The sequence below is a fragment of the Bubalus kerabau genome, chromosome 1 (assembly GCF_029407905.1).
Source record: "Bubalus kerabau isolate K-KA32 ecotype Philippines breed swamp buffalo chromosome 1, PCC_UOA_SB_1v2, whole genome shotgun sequence".
Taxonomy (NCBI): Eukaryota; Metazoa; Chordata; class Mammalia; order Artiodactyla; family Bovidae; genus Bubalus; species Bubalus kerabau.
The window spans coordinates 176,523,932-176,546,244 of NC_073624.1; the positions used below are offsets into that span (position 1 = coordinate 176,523,932).

Sequence of the window (22,313 nt, forward strand, 5' to 3'; positions counted from 1 at the left end):
GACTGCAATACAACTAGATTCTGGTGTTTGATGCTTAACTTCATCTGTGGCAATGAAGCATATGACAAAAATACATCCTGACCTGAGCTGGGAAAATAAGGATCTGATGGCCCTCTAGAAATGGTCCCTGGAACCCCATGGGTCCTCATATGACATTTTGAAAAGCTCTTATACAAAATATCTAAGATTTAACCAAAGACATGCAATACCTCCTGAGACAAATATTTTACTCTATAACAAACATGTAGAGGATGACTGGAATACATGTAAAATCGTACATACTCTTGAATGGGATGACCTAATATGGTAATAATATCTCTTCTTCCCTAAATTATCCGGTCAGCACAATTGCATTAACTACTCCATGAATGGATTATAAATTTAATAATTATACTAACCTTCTTCTAAAAATAAAGTCAGAGTGAAACTATACATCTTATAAATTGAAGCAAACAGGAGAAATATTGTATGTCTTCCCAGATATTGTGACACATTATAGAGTCACAGTCATTTTTAACAGTGTGAACCAAGAATAGAAAAAGACACTGGTAAATGGAATGGATATCTCAGAAAATACCCCATCATTATAAAAAAAATCTAATATATGATAGATATGGCAACACATACAAAGGAAAAGATGCATTGTTTACTAGTTTCTGGTGGGAAGACTGATTTTTTTATGAAGCAAAATTCATCTGAATTTCTACCCAAGACCACATACAAGGTGGAATCCAGATGGATTCAAGACATATATATGCAATATAAACCATAAAGTTAATGGGAGGGAGTGTATGAGAACTACTTTGTTGATCAAGCTGTGAGTGGAGAAGGACTTCCTAAACAAAACTTCTAAAGCACAAACCTAAAGGTGACATGAAAACATCAGCATTTTGAATTTTAGTTCCACAAAAGATATCCTGAATAAAGTTAAGAAGCAGATGGAAAATTGGTACAAGATCATCTGCATTGTCTAAAATAGGTAACACTCTCAAGAAGAATAAAGAAGAAGTAGGTACTTTGATATAGGTGTGAGCAAAAGATATGAAAAGAGAAATCACAGGAGTTACTCAGGCAAATGAAAAGATGCTCGAAGAAGGGACTGGGGGGAATGAATGGAAGCAATGGAATTTCACTGTGTACATATTCACATGTACATATTCAATTTCCCAAATTGGAAAATGACATGGTGATTGGGCAATGGGAAGAGGAGAATCCTCCTGCACTGCTGGTTGGAATGTAGAATGATGAAAATTAAAATATAACATGCTCTGTACACCAGCAAATTCATACCATATCATAACAAATTTGTTAAAATTCATAGAAGTTACAACACAAAGAGAGACTTCTAAGGTAAACTATGAACTTCAGTTAATAATAATTGATCGAAAATGGTTCATCAGTTGGAACAGGAGTGCCAGACTATTACATTTGCTCGGTATGTAACAGCATCCCAGGCATCAAGACACCAGGTATCTGTAGCATCCCTCCATTCCAAGATCATGACAACCAAGCTATCTCTGAACATGTCCAATGTCAACCGTAGGACAGAACCACCCCAGGTTAAGAACTGCTGACCTAGGAGCAGCAAAGCGAACCTAGGCTGGGTGAGAACCAATGATTCAGAATGGGTAAACAGAGAAGTGCCCCAGCAGCCTCTTGGGAATGAAAGCCTCTCTTTTGGACCTTCTCCCCAGCCCTGACTCCATCCCTAGGCTGGCCAGAGCTACCCACAACTGTCTGATTCTACTTTCCTACCCTGTTCCTTCTGATTGCCCTCAGCCTGGCCTGCCTCTTCCATGAAGCAGCCAGCAGGGAAGGGTTGATGATGCTCTCCTGCCTGATGCTCTCAGTGGTGCCCACAAGCAGGGGTGGAGTCACACCTCAGGCTCCTGGAAGTGATCCTGTGTGCTTTATCCCTGCTGTGGATTTCCAGCAGGCTGCTCCCCAGGAAGCCAACCTAGAAGCTTTGTCCTCAGGGTTTGGGGATTCGGAGAGAGACTTCAAGGGGCCTTTGGGAGCTTGTAGCGTCTACTTCTTCCTCTCATTATCCACATACACAAAGGTCATGAGTCTCTCCTCTCCCAGAGAGGCATGAGCCCCTGATGAGGGCTGAGGAGCTCCCAATTTTGGGGGAAGACAGGGCTGGAGACAGATGTCCTCAATCCACTGGGGTCAAGGTAGGGTCAGAGGGAAGGCAGAAGCTGGAGGAGCCAAGAGTGAGATTGTAGGACTGTGTCTTCAGGAGAGGACAGCTGGGTGGCTTTTCAGAATAAAAAGCTCATTTGGAGCTGGGTCTTGGAGAGTCATTTGCCTTGTGTAACATATGTCTTCTGGCCAAATTGGCCAAAAGTTACCTCTTATCCCAATCAAATTCTACTCTATTCCCATAGTCCTGGTAGTTCAAACCAGAGAGTGTGATATCCACATAGGTCTCCCAATGATGTCATAAAACATAACTATATGGCAGAAAGCAAAGAAGAACTAAAGAATCTCTTGATGAAAGTGAAAGAGGAGAGTAAAAAAGTTGACTTAAAACTCAACATTCAGAAAACTAAGATCATGGCATCCAGTCCCATCACTTCATGGCAAATAGATGGGGAAACAATGGAAACAGTGAGAGACTTTACTTTCTTGGGCTCCAAAATCACTGCAAACGGTGACTGCAGCCATGAAACTAAAAGATGCTTGCTTCTTGGAAGGAAAGCTATGATCAACCTAGACAGCAAATTAAAAAGCAGAGACATTACTTTACCAGCAAAGGTCCGTTTAGTCAAAGCTATGGTTTTTCCAGTAGTCATGTACGGCTGTGAGAGTTGGACTATAAAGAAATCTGAGTGCTGAGGAATTGATGCTTTTGAACTGTAGTGTTGGAGAAGACTCTTGAGTGTCTCTTGGGCAGCAAGGAGATCCAACCAGTCTATCCTAAAGGAAATCAGTCCTGAATATCCATTGGAAGGACTGATGCTGAAGTTGAAACTCCAATACTTTGGCTACCTGATGCAAAGAACCGACTCACTAGAAAAGACCCTGATGATGCGCAAGATTGAAGGCAGGAGAAGGGGACAACAGAGGATGAGATGGTTGGATGGCATCATTGACTCAATGAGTTTGAGCAAACTCTGAGAATTTGTGATGGACTGGGAAGCCTGGCGTGCTGCAGCCCATGGTGTCACAAAGAATCAGACAGGACTGAGGGACTGAAGTAACTGACTGACTGATTTGGTCTTTTGGTGTTGTCTTTGGTTCCTGACCTTCTGATTAGAGTGTCTTTTGTACGCCAATGACATGACTGGTGGCTGTGGGTTTATCCTTTTATAAAAGGTTTATCTTTTATAAAAGATCTTCTGCCTCAACCCAAATATTTGGCCTTATCTTTGAGTTAACAACTGACATCCCACATCAGGTTCCCTTTCTTGGTCCTCAGTGATATATATTCCCAAACACCAGTGAGGGACTCAGATAGACATAAAGTGCCTCATGATTCCCTCCATTCACATTTGTGTGACTTCCACCAACATTTCCCATCTGCATACTGAAGGTACCCATCTTTGGCCTCTGACCTCTCAGTATAATCTTGAGACAGCATTCTATCTTTTAACACACTTCTCAAAGAGGTGCAAGTATAATACAGTAGTAAAAATTGATGTTTTACTGAAAATTATGTGTGGGAAAGGAAGATCCCCTGGAGAAGAAAATGGTAACCTGCTCCGGTATTCTTGCCTGGAGAATCCCATGGGCAGAGGATAGAGGAGCCCGGCAGGCTACAATCCATGGGGTCACAAGAGTCGGACATGATTTAGCAACTGAACCACCACACGTGTGGGAAAAATAAAAAGAGATTTCCATAAGATGTTGGATAATAACACCCTTTAATATGTCCATGTTCTTAGCTAAGCACCCATCCCTCTTCCTTTTCTCTCCCCTCCCATTGTTTCTCTGTCTCTCCCTTGCTCCCTCCAGCCTCTTTCCTTTCTTCCCTTTCTTCATATGCAGATTGCTCTATTAGCAACCTCCTTCTGTTCCTCTCATCTTGCCCAGATTTTGCCCCATATATGCTTTAATCAATTGAATGATCAGATCTAATGAGCTCAAATACTACTCGCCTGCTTTGTCTCTCCCTCTCTCTTTGTCTCTCCCTCACTCTCACTCTCACAGTTGCTCTCTACTTGGAATTTCTTCCATAGTTCACTCAGTTCAGCTCAACAGAAAGACTTCCTTTTCTGTCTATAACTCCAAAACCAAGTGAGAAACTGTAAACAGTAAGCCATATTCTCTGACAATTGCTTTATTTTCCATTGTACATGTGTAATAATTAACATGTCAATAATAATAAAGCACTAGGCACAGTACTTTATGCATAAAAGGACTCAATTCTGATGGCATTTATGACTATCTTTAGGTTATTTTGTTTATTCTTATCTTTGAGGACAGGGGAATAAAATCTTCTCCTTGCTGTCTATTCAAGAAGAACCACATATGTCAGGGTCCTCACTCATTCTTCTGGTGGCCCCCACCTGCCTATAGAAAGATAAGATATTCTTAGGCATAGATAATGGGATGAAGTTCCTCTCACTGCACACAAGTTAAAGATTATGATGATAGAACTTATGGAAGAGAGGGAACTATCAGAGAACAAACAGTATACATGAAATTGCATTGGAGTATGGATACTCTACAGACCTGAATCATTGCAAGAGTTCTATGGAGACAGACATTATTAAGCCCAAGCCTTCTGTCACACTTCCATACCACCTAACTAGCCATCAGGAACTTAAGGGACAGAAGGTTCTGCGGAAGCTTCTCTGTATGGCATTCTTCAGCTCCTTATTCCTGAGGCTGAAAATGATGGGGCTAAGAAAGGGGGTGAAGACTGTGTAGGTGGTGGCCATGAGCGTGTTACTGTCCATGGAATGGGCGCCTTTGGGCTTGAGGTAGATGATGGAGGCAAAACCGTAGTGCACGACCACTATGGTGAGGTGGGAGACACAGGTGGAGAAGGTCTTGTGCCGGCCCTCAGTGGAGGGGATCCTCAGGATGGCAGCCACGATGAAGACATAGGAGAGGAAAATGAGGAATAAGCACCCCATCAGGGCCGTGACGCAAAGCAGAATCACAGCCATGGAGACAGTGGCTGTCTCCTCCCCACAGGCCAACTTCAAGAGGGCAAACACGTGACAGAGAAAATGGTGAATCACATTAGACCCACAGAAGGTGAGGTGAAAAATTATCAATGTCAACATCATCCCCATGACTGAGCCACCAGTCCAGCACCAGGACACCAGACGGGCACAGTCACGAGTGCTCATGAGCACGTTGTAGCGCAGGGGGTGGCAGATGGCCACATAGCGGTCGTAGCCCATGATCATGAGCAGGAAGGAGTGGGTGAAGCCAAATGTAAAGGAGAAGAACATCTGGCTGGCACAGGCCACAAAGGTGATGGAGCGGTGGGTGGAGAGCATGTCCACCAACATTCGAGGGGTGACCGCAACAGTGAACAGGATCTCGGAGATGGAGAGGGCGCACAGGAAGAGGTACATGGGGGTGTGGAGGCTGTGCTCCCTCCAGATGGTGCCCATGATGAGCAGGTTCCCCAGCAGTGTGAACAGGTACATCAGCAGGTACAGCAGGAAGAAGGTGGGCAGGAGCTGCTGAGGGAAGTTGGAGAAGCCGATGAGGATGAATTCAGACACTGTGCTGTAGTTCTGACCAGATGAGGATGCTGCATCTGGGGAGATCAGAAGCAAGATGAAGGCACAGTGGTTACAACAGAGGTTTTTCCATAGATTAATGGAGAATTGAAGAGCTCTATACTACATAACTTCCTGAGCTTCCCTGGTGGCTCAGATGGTAAAGAATCTAGCTGCAATGTGGAAGACCCAGTTTCCATCCCTGGTTGGGGAGATCCCCTGTAGAAGGGATTGGCAACCCACTCTAGTATTCTTGAATGTAGAATTCCATGGACAGGGGAGCCTGGCTACAGTCCATGGGGTCACAAAGGGTCGAACAGGACTGAGCCACTAACACTTTCACTTCATACTATGTAACTGTTTTTTAAACTTGTCTGGGCCTCAAAATCTTCATCAGTAAGATGGAGTAAATCATAGTAATTCCTGCCATTCATCTTTATGATAACGATAAAGCAAGACACAGATAAAGCAGACACAGACAATGAAGGTCATATTTTCTTCAATATTGTGCCTATTCTAAAACACATATATTTGGATGTTGAGGTTCTAAAATTTTTTTGAGAGACTTTGGCCTTTATTGAGTAGCCCTTTTATATTTATTTTAATTCTGTTTGATTGGTACTCACTTCAGCATCTTATTTTGAATTATGTATTACTTTCCTAAAGAAGCATAAGCAAAGGTTTGAAAATAAAGGACTAGGCTGCAACTAAAGAAAGATCCCACACAGCACCACTAAGGCCTGGTGCAGTCAATACAATAAATAAATACTTTAAAAAAGAAAATAAGGGGAGGAGCCAAGATGGCGGAGGAGTAGGACGGGGAGAACACTTTCTCCCCCACAAATTCATCAAAAGAGCATTTAAACGTCGAGGAAATTCCACAAAACAACTTCTGAATGCCGGCAGAGGACATCAGGCACCCAGAAAAGCAACCCAACTCTTCGAAAGGAGGTAGGAAAAAATATAAAAGACAAAAAAAGAGACAAAAGAGGGAGGGACGGAGTTCCGTCCCGGGAAGGGAGTCTTAAAAAGAGAGAAGTTTCCAAACACCAGAAAACCCTCTCACTGCCGAATCTGTGCCGACCTTTGGAAGCACAGAGGGCAACATAAAAGGGAGGGGAAAAAAAAAAAACAATTAAAAATCGCAGATTGTGAGCCCTACGGTAACTCCCCCAGCGGAGAAGCAGCGCAGACGCCTGCACACGGCATTAGCAAGCGGGGGCTGGGCAGGGAAGTGCGGCGCGGGCTGTGTCCCTTAGAGTAAGAATCGGCCGAATGTCCTGAGCGCTATCTGAGCGAAATAATTTGGGCTAGCAAACCAGACTGTGGGATATCTACCACGCGAAAAGCCAGCCCTAACCTAAGACACCGCCAGGCCCGCGCACAGAACAAAGGACTGAACAGAGATAGCCGGCTGCAGACCTTCCCCCTCCGGTGACTGGCAGCCAGAGCCGGAAGGGGGCAATCGCAGCCCCAGAGAGACACTATCTATAAAACTGTAAGCAGGCTTCTTTGCTAACTAAAACTTCTTGGGGGTCTGGACGGTCAACGGCTGCCTGAGAAGGTGCGCCGGTTTTACACCCAGATAACCGAGTGGCGGGGAGGCGATAAGTCGCAGCATTGGCGCCCACCAAACACCTCATCACCTGAGCTGCTCTGATCTGGGAAGAGCACAAAACGCAGGCCCAACCGAGTCTGCGCCTCTGAGGACTACCCGAGTGCCTGAACCTGAGCGGCTTGGACCTGGGCGCTCAGCCCAGGGCCGGCCTCTGATTGTTCCCGGAGGAACAACCTAGAGCCCAAGCAGTGTGGGCAGGGAGACTACACGCGCAGTGAGCAGGGGCAGACCCAGTGTGGCTGAGGCACTGCGAGCGCACGCCAGTGTTATCTGTTTGCAGCATCCCTCCCTCCCTCCCCACAGCGCGGCTGAACAAGTGAGCCTAAATTAAAAAAAAAAAAAAAAATAGTGTCCTCAACCATCCCCTTTGTGTCAGGGCGGGAACCAGACACTGAAGAGACCAGCAAACAGAAGAAGCTATAACAGAGGGAAACGCCTTGGAAGCTACAGGCCATAGATTAAAACCCTGTGGTTACTAAGGATTACACAGGAAGGAGCCTATAGATCTTGAGAAATATAAGTCGGACTAAGGAACTGCCAAAAATGAACTGAACCCACAATACTCACAACAAAACCAGAGAAAGACCTAGATATATTTTTACTATTTTTATGATCAATCTTTCTTTTTTTTTAATTAAAAAAAATTTTTAAGTCCTCTATTGTCCTTTAATTTTCACTTTTATAACTATTATTTTGCAAAAAAAAAGACCCTATTTTTTTTCTTTTCTTCTTCAGCAAACTTCATATATATATTTTATAATTTTTTGACCGTGTTTTTTTTTTTTTTTTCCTTTTTCTTCTTTTCTTTAACATTGTATTTTTGAAATTCCAAACTCTACTCTAGATCTTTAATTTTAGCCTTTTGGTATATGTTATCAATTTTGTACCTATAGTTTTTTTCATAATTTCTGTGACTTTTTTTTTTTCCTCTGTTTCTTTCTCTTCTTCTTTTATATAACATCGTATATCTGCAATTCCAAACTCTACTCAAGATTTTTAATTTATGCTTTTTGGTATTTGATATCAATTTTGTACCTGTATTTTCTTTATAATTTTTGCAACATTGTTTTTGTTGATTTGTTTGTTTTCTCTCTTTATTTTTCTTCTTCTTCTTCTTTTTTTTTTTTAACGTTGTATTTTTGAAATTCCAAACTCTACTCTAGATTTTTAATTTTTGCTTTTTGGTATTAGTTATCAATTTTGTACCTGTAGTTTCTTTATAATTTTCACGACCTTGTTTGTTTTTCTTTGTTCATTTTTTCTCTCTTTCTTTTCCTTCTTCTTTTCATTAACATCGCATTTTTGAAATTCCAAACTCTACTCTAGATTTTTAATTTTTGCTTTTATGTATTTGTTACCAATTTTGTACCTTTAAGAACCCAATCTTCAGTACCCATTTTTCACTAGGGTACGAGATTACTGGCTTGACTGCTGTCTCTCCCTTTGGACTCTCCATTTTCTCCACCAGGTCACCTGTATCTCCTCCCTAACCCCTCTCTACTCTACCCAACTCTGTGAATTTCTGTGTGTTCCAGACGGTGGAGAACACTTAAGGAACTGATTACTGCCTGGATCTGTCTCCCTCCTTTTCATTTCCCCCTTTTATCTTTCTGGCCACCTCTGTCTCCTGCCTCCTTCTTCTCTTCTCTGTATAACTCCGTGAACATCTCTGAGTGGTCCAGTTGTGGAGTGCACATAAGGAAGTGACTACTGGCTAGCCCACTCTCTCCACTATTGATTCCACCTCATCTCATTTGGGTCACCTCTAACTCCCTCCTCCCTCTTCTGTTCTCCATGTAACGCTGTGAACCTCTCTGAGTGACCCTCACAGTAGAGAAACTTTTCATCTCTAATGTAGATGTTTTATCAGTGGTGCTGTATAGAAGGAGAAGTTTTGAAACTACTGTAAAAATAAGACCGATAACTGGAAGTAGGAGGCTTAAGTCCAAACCCTGACTCCAGGGAACTCCTGACTCCAAGGAACATTAATTGACAGGAGCTCATCAAACGCCTCCATACCGACACTGAAACCAAGCACCACACAAGGGCCAACAAGTTCCAGGGAAAGACATACCAAGCAAATTCTCCAGCAACAAAGGAACACAGCCCTGAGCTTCAAGATACAGGCTGCCCAAAATCACCCCAAAACCATAGACATCTCATAACTCATTATTGGACATTTCATTACACTCCAGAGAGAAGAAATCCAGCTCCACCCACCAGAACATCGACACAAGCTTCCCTAACCAGGAAACCTTGACAAGCCACCTGCACAAACCCACACACAGTGAGGAAATGCCACAATAAAGAGAACTCCACAAACTGCCAGAATACAGAAAGGACACCCCAAACTCAGCAATTTAAACAAGATGAAGAGACAGAGGAATAGCCAGCAGATAAAGGAACAGGATAAATGCCCACCAAACCAAACAAAAGAGGAAGAGATAGGGAATCTACCTGATAAAGAATTCCGAATAATGATAGTGAAATTGATCCAAAATCTTGAAATTAAAATGGAATCACAGATAAATAGCCTGGAGACAAGGATTGAGAAGATGCAAGAAAGGTTTAACAAGGACTTAGAAGAAATAAAAAAGAGTCAATATATAAAGAATAATGCAATAAGTGAAATTAAAAACACTCTGGAGGCAACAAATAGTAGAATAACAGAGGCAGAAGATAGGATTAGTGAATTAGAAGATAGAATGGTAGAAATAAATGAATCAGAGAGGATAAACGAAAAACGAATTAAAAGAAATGAGGACAATCTCAGAGACCTCCAGGACAATATTAAATGCTACAACATTCGAATCATAGGGGTCCCAGAAGAAGAAGACAAAAAGAAAGACCATGAGAAAATACTTGAGGAGATAATAGTTGAAAACTTCCCTAAAATGGGGAAGGAAATAATCACCCAAGTCCAAGAAACCCAGAGAGTCCCAAACAGGATAAACCCAAGGCGAAACACCCCAAGACACATATTAATCAAATTAACAAAGATCAAACACAAAGAACAAATATTAAAAGCAGCAAGGGAAAAACAACAAATAACACACAAGGGAATTCCCATAAGGATAACAGCTGATCTTTCAATAGAAACTCTTCAAGCCAGGAGGGAATGGCAAGACATACTTAAAAGGATGAAAGAAAATAACCTACAGCCCAGATTATTGTACCCAGCAAGGATCTCATTCAAGTATGAAGGAGAAATCAAAAGCTTTTCAGACAAGCAAAAGCTGAGAGAATTCTGCACCACCAAACCAGCTCTCCAACAAATACTAAAGGATATTCTCTAGACAGGAAACACAAAAATTATGTATAAAGTCGAACCCAAAACAATAAAGTAAATGGCAACGGGGTCATACTTATCAGTAATTACCTTAAACGTAAATGGGTTGAATGCCCCAACCAAAAGACAAAGACTGGCTGAATGGATACACAAACAAGACCCCTACATATGTTGTCTACAAGAGACCCACCTCACAACAGGGGACACATACAGACTGAAAGTGAAGGGCTGGAAAAAGATTTTCCATGCAAATAGGGACCAAAAGAAAGCAGGAGTAGCAATACTCATATCAGATAAAATAGACTTTAAAACAAAGACTGTGAAAAGAGACAAAGATGGTCACTACATAATGATCAAAGGATGAATCCAAGAAGAAGATATAACAATTATAAATATATATGCACCCAACACGGGAGCACCGCAGTATGTAAGACAAATGCTAACAAGTATGAAAGGAGAAATTAACAATAACACAAAAATAGTGGGAGACTTTAATACCCCACTCACACCTATGGATAGATCAACTAAACAGAAAATTAACAAGGAAACACAAACTTTAAACGATACAATAGACCAGTTAGACCTAATTGATATCTATAGGACATTTCATCTCAAAACAATTAATTTCACCTTTTTCTCAAGCGCACATGGAACCTTCTCCAGGATAGATCACATCCTAGGCCATAAAGCTAGCCTTGGTAAATTCAAAAAAATAGAAATCATTCCAAGCATCTTTTCTGACCACAATGCAGTAAGATTAGATCTCAATTACAGGAGAAAAACTATTAAAAATTCCAACATATGGAGGCTGAACAACACGCTGCTGAATAACCAACAAATCACAGAAGAAATCAAAAAAGAAATCAAAATTTGCATAGAAACAAATGAAAATGAAAACACAACAACCCAAAACCTGTGGGACACTGTAAAAGCAGTCCTAAGGGGAAAGTTGATAGCAATACAGGCACACCTCAAGAAATAAGAAAAAAGTCAAATAAATAACCTAACTCTACACCTAAAGCAACTAGAAAAGGAAGAAATGAAGAACCCCAGGGTTAGTAGAAGGAAAGAAATCTTAAAACTTAGAGCAGAAATAAATGCAAAAGAAACAAAAGAGATCATAGCAAAAATCAACAAAAACAAAAGCTGGTTTTTTGAAAGGATAAATAAAATTGACAAACCATTAGCCAGACTCATCAAGAAACAAAGGGAGAAAAATCAAATCAATAAAATTAGAAATGAAAATGGAGAGATCACAACAGACAACACAGAAGTACAAAGGATCATAAGAGAGTACTATCAACAACTATATGCCAATTAAATGTACAACGTGGAAGAAATGGACAAATTCTTAGAAAAGTACAACTTTCCAAAACTCGATCAGGAAGAAATAGAAAATCTTAACAGACCCATCACAAGCATGGAAATTGAAACTGTAATCAAAAATCTTCCAGCAAACAAAAGCCCAGGTCCAGACGGCTTCACTGCTAATTCTACCAAAAATTTAGAGAAGAGCTAACACCTATCCTGCTCAAACTCTTCCAGAAAATTGCAGAGGATGGTAAACTTCCAAACTCATTCTATGAGGCCACCATCACCCTAATACCAAAACCTGACAAAGATGCCACAAAAAAAGAAAACTACAGGCCAATATCACTGATGAACATAGATGCAAAAATCCTTAACAGAATTCTAGCAATCAGAATCCAACAACACATTAAAAAGATCATACACCATGACCAAGTGGGCTTTATCCCAGGGATGCAAGGATTCTTCAATATCTGCAAATCAATCAATGTAATACACCACATTAACAAATTGAAAAATAAAAACCATATGATTATCTCAATAGATGCAGAGAAAGCCTTTGACAAAATTCAACATCCATTTATGATCAAAACTCTCCAGAAAGCAGGAATAGAAGGAACATACCTCAACATAATCAAAGCTGTATATGACAAACCCACAGCAAACATTATCCTCAATGGTGAAAAATTGAAAGCATTTCCTCTAAAATCAGGAACAAGACAAGGGTGCCCACTTTCACCATTACTATTCAACATAGTTTTGGAAGTTTTGGCCACAGCAATCAGAGCAGAAAAAGAAATCAAAGGAATCCAAATTGGAAAAGAAGAAGTAAAGCTCTCACTGTTTGCAGATGACATGATCCTCTACATAGAAAACCCTAAAGACTCCACCAGAAAATTGCTAGAACTAATCAATGACTATAGTAAAGTTGCAGGATATAAAATCAACACACAGAAATCCCTTGCATTCCTATACACTAATAATGAGAAAACAGAAAGAGAAATTAAGGAAACAATTCCATTCACCATTGCAACGGAAAGAATAAAATACTTAGGAATATATCTACCTAAAGAAACTAAAGACCTATATATAGAAAACTATAAAACACTGGTGAAAGAAATCAAAGAGGACACTAACAGATGGAGAAATATACCATGTTCATGGATTGGAAGAATCAATATAGTGAAAATGAGTATACTACCCAAAGCAATCTATAGATTCAATGCAATCCCTATCAAGCTACCAATGGTATTCTTCACAGAGCTAGAACAAATAATTTCACAATTTGTATGGAAAAACAAAAAACCTCGAATAGCCAAAGCGATCTTGAGAAAGAAGAATGGAACTGGAGGAATCAACCTACCTGACTTCAGGCTCTACTACAAAGCCACAGTTATCAAGACAGTATGGTACTGGCACAAAGACAGAAATATAGATCAATGGAACAAAATAGAAAGCCCAGAGATAAATCCACGCACATATGGACACCTTATCTTTGACAAAGGAGGCAAGAATATACAATGGATTAAAGACAATCTCTTTAACAAGTGGTGCTGGGAAATCTGGTCAACCACTTGTAAAATAATGAAACTAGAACACTTTCTAACACCATACACAAAAATAAACTCAAAATGGATTAAAGATCTAAACGTAAGACCAGAAACTATAAAACTCCTAGAGGAGAACATAGGCAAAACACTCTCTGACATACATCACAGCAGGATCCTCTATGACCCACCTCCCAGAATATTGGAAATAAAAGCAAAAATAAACAAATGGGACCTAATTAACCTTAAAAGCTTCTGCACATCAAAGGAAACTATTAGCAAGGTGAAAAGACAGCCTTCAGAATGGGAGAAGATAATAGCAAATGAAGCAACTGACAAACAACTAATCTTGAGAATATACAAGCAACTCCTACAGCTCAACTCCAGAAAAATAAATGACCCAATCAAAAAATGGGCCAAAGAACTAAATAGACATTTCTCCAAAGAAGACATACAGATGGCTAACAAACACATGAAAAGATGCTCAACATCACTCATTATCAGAGAAATGCAAATCAAAACCACTATGAGGTACCATTTCACACCAGTCAGAATGGCTGCGATCCAAAAGTCTACAAGCAATAAATGTTGGAGAGGGTATGGAGAAAAGGGAACCCTCTTGCACTGTTGGTGGGAATGCAAACTAGTACAGCCACTATGGAGAACAGTGTGGAGATTCCTTAAAAAACTGGAAATAGAACTGCCTTATGATCCAGCAATCCCACTGCTGGGCATACACACTGAGGAAACCAGAAGGGAAAGAGACACGTGTACCCCAGTGTTCATCGCAGCACTGTTTATAATAGCCAGGACATGGAAGCAACCTAGATGTCCATCAGCAGATGAATGGATGAGAAAGCTGTGGTACATATACACAATGGAGTATTATTCAGCCATTAAAAAGAATACATTTGAATCAGTTCTAATGAGGTGGATGAAACTGGAGCCTATTATACAGAGTGAAGTAAGCCAGAAAGAAAAACACCAATACAGTATACTAACGAATATATATGGAATTTAGAAAGATGGTAACAATAACCCTGTGTATGAGACAGCAAAAGAGACACTGATGTATAGAACAGTCTTATGGACTCTGTGAGAGAGGGAGAGGGTGGGAAGATTTGGGAGAATGGCATTGAAACATGTAAAATATCATGTATGAAACGAGTTGCCAGTCCAGGTTCGATGCACGATACTGGATGTTTGGGGCTGGTGCACTGGGACGACCCAGAGGGATGGAATGGGGAGGGAGGAGGGAGGAGGGTTCAGGATGGGGAACACATGTATACCTGTGGCAGATTCATTTTGATATTTGGCAAAACTAATACAATTATGTAAAGTTTAAAAATAAAATAAAATTAAAACAAAACAAAACAAAAAAAAGAAGATGTGGTATATAAATACAATGGATTATAATTCAGCCAGTAAAATAATGAAACCTGTCATTTGCAGAAACCATGAACAGACCTAAAGAATATTTTTCTTAGTGAAATATATCAGATGGAGAAAGACAAACACTATAAGATATCACTTATATGTGGAATCTAAAAAAACAATACAGACAGACTCACAGATAAAGAAAACAAGCTAGTGGTTACCAAAAGGGAAAGGGAACGGGAGAGGAAGAAAATTAGGGGACTGGGATTAACATATACAAACTATTATACAATATAGATACAAGTTACTATATACAAAGATATATTTATAATACAGGGAATTATAGTCATTTGTTGTAATAACTTTGAAACTGAATGGAATATAATCTGTAAAAATACTGAATTACTAAACTGTACACCTGAAATTAATATAATGTTGCAAATTAACAAAACCTCAATAAGAAATAAAATAAGTTACAAAACATGCACACATCAAGGGAAAAAGAATATTTTATGACGTGTAGAAGAAAATTTTAGAGACCTGAATATCATTTAACATATAACAACGTACACTAGAGTATTAGTAATAAATAGATGATGTCAGTGAAATAGATATAAAATACAAAGAGGTAAATCAATTTTGGATCATTGGATAAAATAAGTTGGAAATTTTAAGAGTTCAGAAGTGCAATTTGGGAATTCTAATGCAATTAATACATACAGACATAGGCTCTTGAATATACTTATGCCTCTCACCAGAGATTAAACATTTTCTTTCAAGAACATAGAGGACTTTAATGAAATTTGTTTGAAGGTCAAGAGAAACCTCCATCAACTTCAAAGTATAAATATTATATAGATTACAATGCATTATATTTGGAAATTGATGGAGAAGAAATAGCTTTTGAAATTCCATAAGCTAGGAAGCTCAATACAGTATTAATTATGCTTTTGTTTCAGTAGTAAATCATGAAATAAAGAAATATTTATAATTAAATAATTTAAACATCAAATATAAATATTTTAAGCTAAAATAGTATGAGGGAATGAGGGAAATTTACAGATCTACATATAATTATCAAGACACTATCCAGAAAAAATTATGTTTCTGACAGCCAATATCAGGTAAATGAAAAAAACTAATAAGATAAAAACAAAGAAAAGATGCCAATAAGAAAACTAAAATTAAAATTGGGAAATAACTTTAAAAATTATTGATATTTAAAAATTAATAAAAATATAAATAAATTATGTTAAGAAATTTAAAACAATACATGAAATTAACATATTCTCAGAAATATAAAATTCCAAACTGGTGCAAGAAAAAACAGACTCTGGATATTCAAAAAAGATATAAGGAAAAGGAAGTGGTTAAAGAACTTCTCTTTCTATAATCATCAGCCCCGCTTGGCTTACAAGTTAGAGCTTATAAATTTTTAAAGAGCAGTTGATGAAAACCTTATACATGTTCTTCAAGTTAAAAAAATGGGAAAAATAAAGTGTTCAATTCATTTCATCATTCAGGTTAATGCAAGCTTTATACTATTAATAAAACCAGGTGAGAATGTTTATAAGACAAGGCAAATTATGGACCCACTTCACCTATCCATGCAAGTGTAAAAATCCATTATAAGTCAAATAGAATGTGGTAGTAAATATAGTGAATTGTGATCAAGTGGTGTTGGTTTATCCCACGAATGACAAGATGGTACAGTGTCAGATAACCTATCAAGTGATTCGTTACATACATAAGCTGAAAATATTCATATCATTATTTAGACTAAGGAAGAAATATGTTTCTAAAATTCAACTCATTTAAAATTGTAGAAATTTTGATACAATTGTCATATAACATTGTATTAGTTTGAGGTGTACAACATAGCAGTTTGATTTTAACTGTACCTGCTTATGACTTTTAAAAAACATTTTTTGCAACATGAAGTCAAAGGGGACTTTCTTAACTAGATAAGTATAAAACTAGCAAACAGTATACCAGCTGGGGACATTTACATGCACTATTTTAGGACCAGGAACAAGCCAAGGTTACTCACTGTCTCTGCTGGTCTTTAACATGGAACTTAAAGTCATGAGCAGTGCTACAAGGAAAGAAAAAGAAAAAAGATATATAAGGATAGCAAGTGAAGAGACATGACCATCTATCCAGAAATGATAAAAGAATCAAGACGAAATATTTAAGAACAAAATGAGAGGGCAATGATGCAGAGAAAAAGATCGATTTCCAAAAATCACACTTTTTCTCCCACTGTTACTCCAGTAATAATCATTCAAAGCATAGAATTTAGGTGAAAGTAAGAAAACGCTTCCAATAAGGCACTTAACTATAAAAAATAGCTCTCAAGCATTTCTGTCTTCAATCCCTTTGTGTTAAAAAATTATTGAGGCCCCTTAAAGGATTTTTGTTTGGGTGGGTATAATAACTATCACTTTTACCATATTAAAAATTAACAACTGAGAATATTTTAAAAATTGAGCTAGTATGGGAAGGGAGGTGGGAGGGGGTTCAGAATGGTGGAACACATGGCTGATTCATGTCGATGCATGGCAAAAACCACCACAATACTATACTGTAAAGTAATTATCCTCCAATTAAAATAAATTAATTTTTCAAAGTATATTTATAATAATAATAAAACTGTTTCACATTCATATTAGTAACAACATATTTATTATATGAGAGTGATTATATTTTCAAAAAACATTTAGTGAGAACAATGGCCTTGTTTTACATTTTTACAGATATGCCTGATATCTGCCTTGATAGGAGAAGACTTGATGCTTATGTCTGCTTCTTCATTCAGGCTGTGGCAATATACTGTTTTAATTGAAGTATCTAATGAAAACACATTCTCACATGTAACTGGAAAAGTAAGGACCTGATGGACTACAAAAAGGATCTCTGGAACCCCCAGGAATCCTTATGTCATTTTGAGAACCTGTCTAATATAATATCTAGAAATTAACGAAAAGCATACACTACACCCAAAACCAAAAGTTTTAACTACTAATAAAAATGTAGGAGATGATAAGAATATTTGAAAACAGTCGATACTCTCAGATGAGTTGAACTAATTTTGTGATGATGTCAATTCTACCCAAATTATATTATCGGTGCCATTGCACTTAAAATTCCAGTGAACTGACTGTGAATTTGATAAAAACTAACCTAAAATTCCCTTTGTAAAAAAAGTGGACTTCCCTGGTGGTCCAGTGGTTAAGTATCTGCCAGTCAATGCAGAGGACGCTGATTCAATCCCTGGTCCGGGAAGATCCCACATGCCGCAGGGCAACTGAGCCTGTGCGCCTCAACTACTGAGGCCTGCGTGCTCTAGAGCCCTGCTCAGGGACAGGAGAAGCCACGGGAATGGGAGGCCCACGTGCCGCAGCTGCAGAGTAGCCCCAGCTCACCGCAGCGGGAGAAAGCCTGTGCACACAGAGGAAGACCCAGTGTAGGCAAAAAAAAGTAAAAAACCATACTAATAGAGTAAACAGAAGACATATGCCCTCTTATGTCATGAGACACCCTGTAGACTCAAAATCGTTTTTTAAAGTGTAAACCTTGAACAGACATAGATACTGATGTGATTGATTGAATATCTCAGAAGATATCCCTTTATTATTCACATCCTGATAGATGATAAAGGTGGCAGCACAAATCAAAGGGAAAAGATAGATTGTTTTCTAGTTTGTGGCACAAAAACTCTTCATGTTATGAAGCAAAGTAAATTTGAATTTCTGCCCAAGACTACATGTGAAGGTAAATCCATAAGATATAAACATAAAACATAAACTATAAGGTTATTAGAAGTGAAAGAAAAGAATATCGTTGAGTTTCTAAAACATAAACATTAAGGTGATTTTTAAAAGTGATATGAAAATACCAACATTAAGAAGTATTAAAGGATACCCTAGATAAAGTTATTAGACTTTATTTATTAGAATTCCACCAGGAATTCCCTGGTGGCTCAGCAGGAAAGAATCTGCCTGCCAACGCAGAAGACCCTGGTTCGATCCCTGGGTTGGGAAAATCCCCTGCAGAAGGAAATGGCAACCTGCTCCAGTATTCCTGTCTGGGAAATCCCACGGACAGAGGAACTTGGTGGGCTACCGTCCATGGGGTTGCAAAGAGTCAAAGATGACTTAGCAACTAAACAACAAAACAACAAAACTGACAAGAAAAGACTATTTAGAAGAATGAAAATGTAGGAATACAGAGATGGGGAAAAGATATGGGCAGAGAAACCACAGAGGAAGTTACCCACACAAATGAAAAAGCTCAGTAAAAAGGAAAAGGGAAGGAGGAAGAGAGAGAGAAGAAAGAAGATAGCAATGGAATTTTCCAATATGCCTATTCAATTTTCAAACGTAGAAAATGCCATGTTGATTGGACTTTGATTGGACTATAGGGAGAAAGAATTTTTTCAACCATGCTGGTGAGAATGTAGAATGGTGACAATTCAGAATGTACATATTCTGTATGCTAGCAAATTTGGTCCTAAGCAGCTATCTAGATTTCTCATACCTTCTTATAGGCAAGCATATAAAGTTGTTCCTCATAGCATTGCTTTAGTGTGGGAACTGGACAAGTCTGCTTATCTATAACTGGGGTGAGAACATGTAACATGGGGTGGATGAAAGCATTGAAACCCCAGCAGATGTTAGAGGTACATATAGCAATGTCAATGAATTTTTAAAATAATATTGAATGAATAAGCAAAAAAAAAAAAAAAAAAGAAAAAACAACAACCCATGATGAACCCTCTACCATAATTCCATTTGGGCATATTAAAAATATAGTGCATGAAACAATTCATGAAGCTGGAACAGTGGATACATGTCATCACATATTTGTCAAAACCCATAGAACATACCACACAAAGAATGAAACTTAATGTAAACTTGAACTTTGGTTAATTATAATGTATTATACTTGTTCCTCAATTGTAAAAAATGTACCACACAATTGCAAGATGTAGAAATGGAGAAAAATGTGTGCTTGGAGAGGAGGCAAGTGGGAACCTGCTATATGATCTGATCATCTTGTCTATAAACTTAAAATTCCTCTAATAAAATAAAGCCCATTAATTTAAAAATTGATTTAAAGAGATATGCATATAGAAAGCAATACAAAAGTGCAAAAATACACACATATACACAAATCGAAGAGTATGTATGAAATATTTTTAAATGATTGGCAAAACGAAAAGGAAATGGGGTGAAAGGAAATATATAATACAGGAAAGATCTTATGCAAACAAATGCTATTCAAATGCTGAAAACTAAAGTATCATTGACTTAAAGCTCTGCACCTAAATTCCATCCAAACATTTTAAACATATATTTTTATGAATAATTTGAGCTATGTTGCTACCCACAGATCCTGAACTCCTTGGTTCTGGGACAGGGACCCCCTGCTTCCCCCTCATTATTGCAGCTGCTAGTCGTCGTATTAGAATATTGTCTGTAAGTATTCCTCACAGTAGGGATCAGCCTAGAATTTGGAGGACACAGAATCTCTGGGATATTAAGGAACTTAGCTGGAGTGAGGATACTCTATGGAGTGAGGAAGATGTATTTATGACAACAACAACAAAAAAACAAAACAGTCTTCTGACCACCTAAGCACCCCACCCAGAAACTAAGACATGGGTGTCACCTGCCTTCTGTGCTCTATCCCTTAATTCACTCAGCATTCTCCTTTCTAACTGAACAGTTCTGGGTTTCTCCCACTCCTCTCCATCCTTATGGTTCCATCTTCTCTCTCCTGGACCACAGCAGGCGCCTCCTATATCCCCTCCTCTGCTCTCACTCCACTCTGGCTTCCAGAAAGAATTTTCGGAAACATACACAAGGTATGCAGTCATCAGACCCAGGGTTCAAATCTCAGCTCCCACTGTGTGTCTTTGAGAAGGAACTTGACATCTCTGAGCCTCCTTGCCCCAAATGAAAATGATGGGTACCCAGAGAACAGCCTTCCGTGGGTATGCGATAACTCACATAAAGGGCTCAGGTTACCTAATAGATGTAGTTATCATTGACTTTGAGACTGTGCGCCTTCTTCTGAGTTGGCTTATTGTCATTCTGCATCAGATAGCACCCATTGGCCCCATTCTAAACTCACAGTCTCTTTACCCAGTGGAAAACTTGTGTGTGTTAGTTGCTCAGTCATGTCTGACTCTTTGCAACCCCAGGGACTGAAGTCCGCCAGGCTCCTCTGTCCATGGACTTCTCCAGGCAAGAATATTGGAGTAGGTTGCCATTTCCTTCCCCAGGGGATCTTCCCAACCCAGGGATTGAACCCTGGTCTCCTGCACTGCAGGCAGATTCTTTACCATCTAAGTCACCAGGGAAGTCCACCAGTGGAGTACTCAGTATCTGCATTAACCATACAATGCAATTCCACCCAAGAGACTGATTCAACCTCCACTTTCTCCTCCAGCCCCCGCATCATGGTTATAGTCGACCTTCCTACCTCCTGCTGGGTGAAACAGCTATGATTCCTGAGGCTGGGCTCTCCCAACTCCTCTGACAGGTGAACAGAATTCTGTCTCCTCTCTGGTCTTACAGAGAAAGGCTCACACATCACACACATCACAGGAATGCACCCAGCTCACGCCTGTCTCCCTCAGAGCCTCTCCCTCAGGTTCACAGGGGCCAGCCCAGGACACAACAACAGAGACAAGATATATCTACAGTGAGATTTCTCAACCTCAGCACTGGTGATATTTGGGAGCAGATCATGCTTTGGCTGTCCTTTTCATTGCACAATGTTCAGCAGCATCCCTGGCCTCACCCACCAGATACCAGCAGCATTCCTTCCTACTGTAAATCGTGACAATCAAAACTGCTCCAGATATATCCAAATATCCACTGTGGGAGAGAATGGCCCTGGGCTAAGAACTACTGACCTAAAAGCTACAAAGGGCACCCAGGCTAAATGAAAATCAGGGACCCAGAGTGGGCAAACTGAGAAGACCACCAGAAACATTCCCAAACTAAGATCCTCTTGTATTATCCATCTCCCCAGCACTGACCTCATCTTCAGGCTGAACAGCGCTACCCACAATTGAATTATCCTTCCCTCCTACCCTTTCCCTGCTGGTCCTCCTCTGCTGGAGTTGCCTCTTCCAAGAAACACCCAGCAAGGAAGTGTAGAAGAAGTTCTCCTGCTTGTTGCTGTCAGCGGCATCCAAGGCAGGTGTGGGGTCAGACCTAAGGGTTCCTGCACCTGATACAGTGTGCTTTATCCCTGCTGAAGGCTGCCAAGCAGACTGTTCCCAAGAGCCTCGCATGAAACCAGTCTGAATGGGCAGTCCTCAGGGTCTGAGGGGCTGGGAGGGACCTCAGGAGGGCTTCTGGGATCTGCAGTCTATCTCCTCCTTCAACTATCCACACACAACAGACTCCTTGCTGCCTCTCTCTGCCCAGGGAGGTTGCATCCCCTCCTGAGGGCAGAGGAGCTCCCAGTAT

General features: G+C 39.6%; 1 protein-coding gene across 1 annotated transcript; it reads right to left on the reverse strand.

Annotated features, from left to right (window-relative positions):
* Window positions 1-4,763: 4,763 nt before the first annotated feature.
* Window positions 4,764-5,702, reverse strand: LOC129641930 (olfactory receptor 10H3-like). Its single transcript, XM_055566504.1, has one exon. It carries the CDS (start codon window positions 5,610-5,612, stop codon window positions 4,764-4,766), a length of 849 nt encoding a protein of 282 aa, XP_055422479.1. The 5' UTR covers window positions 5,613-5,702.
* Window positions 5,703-22,313: the final 16,611 nt, after the last annotated feature.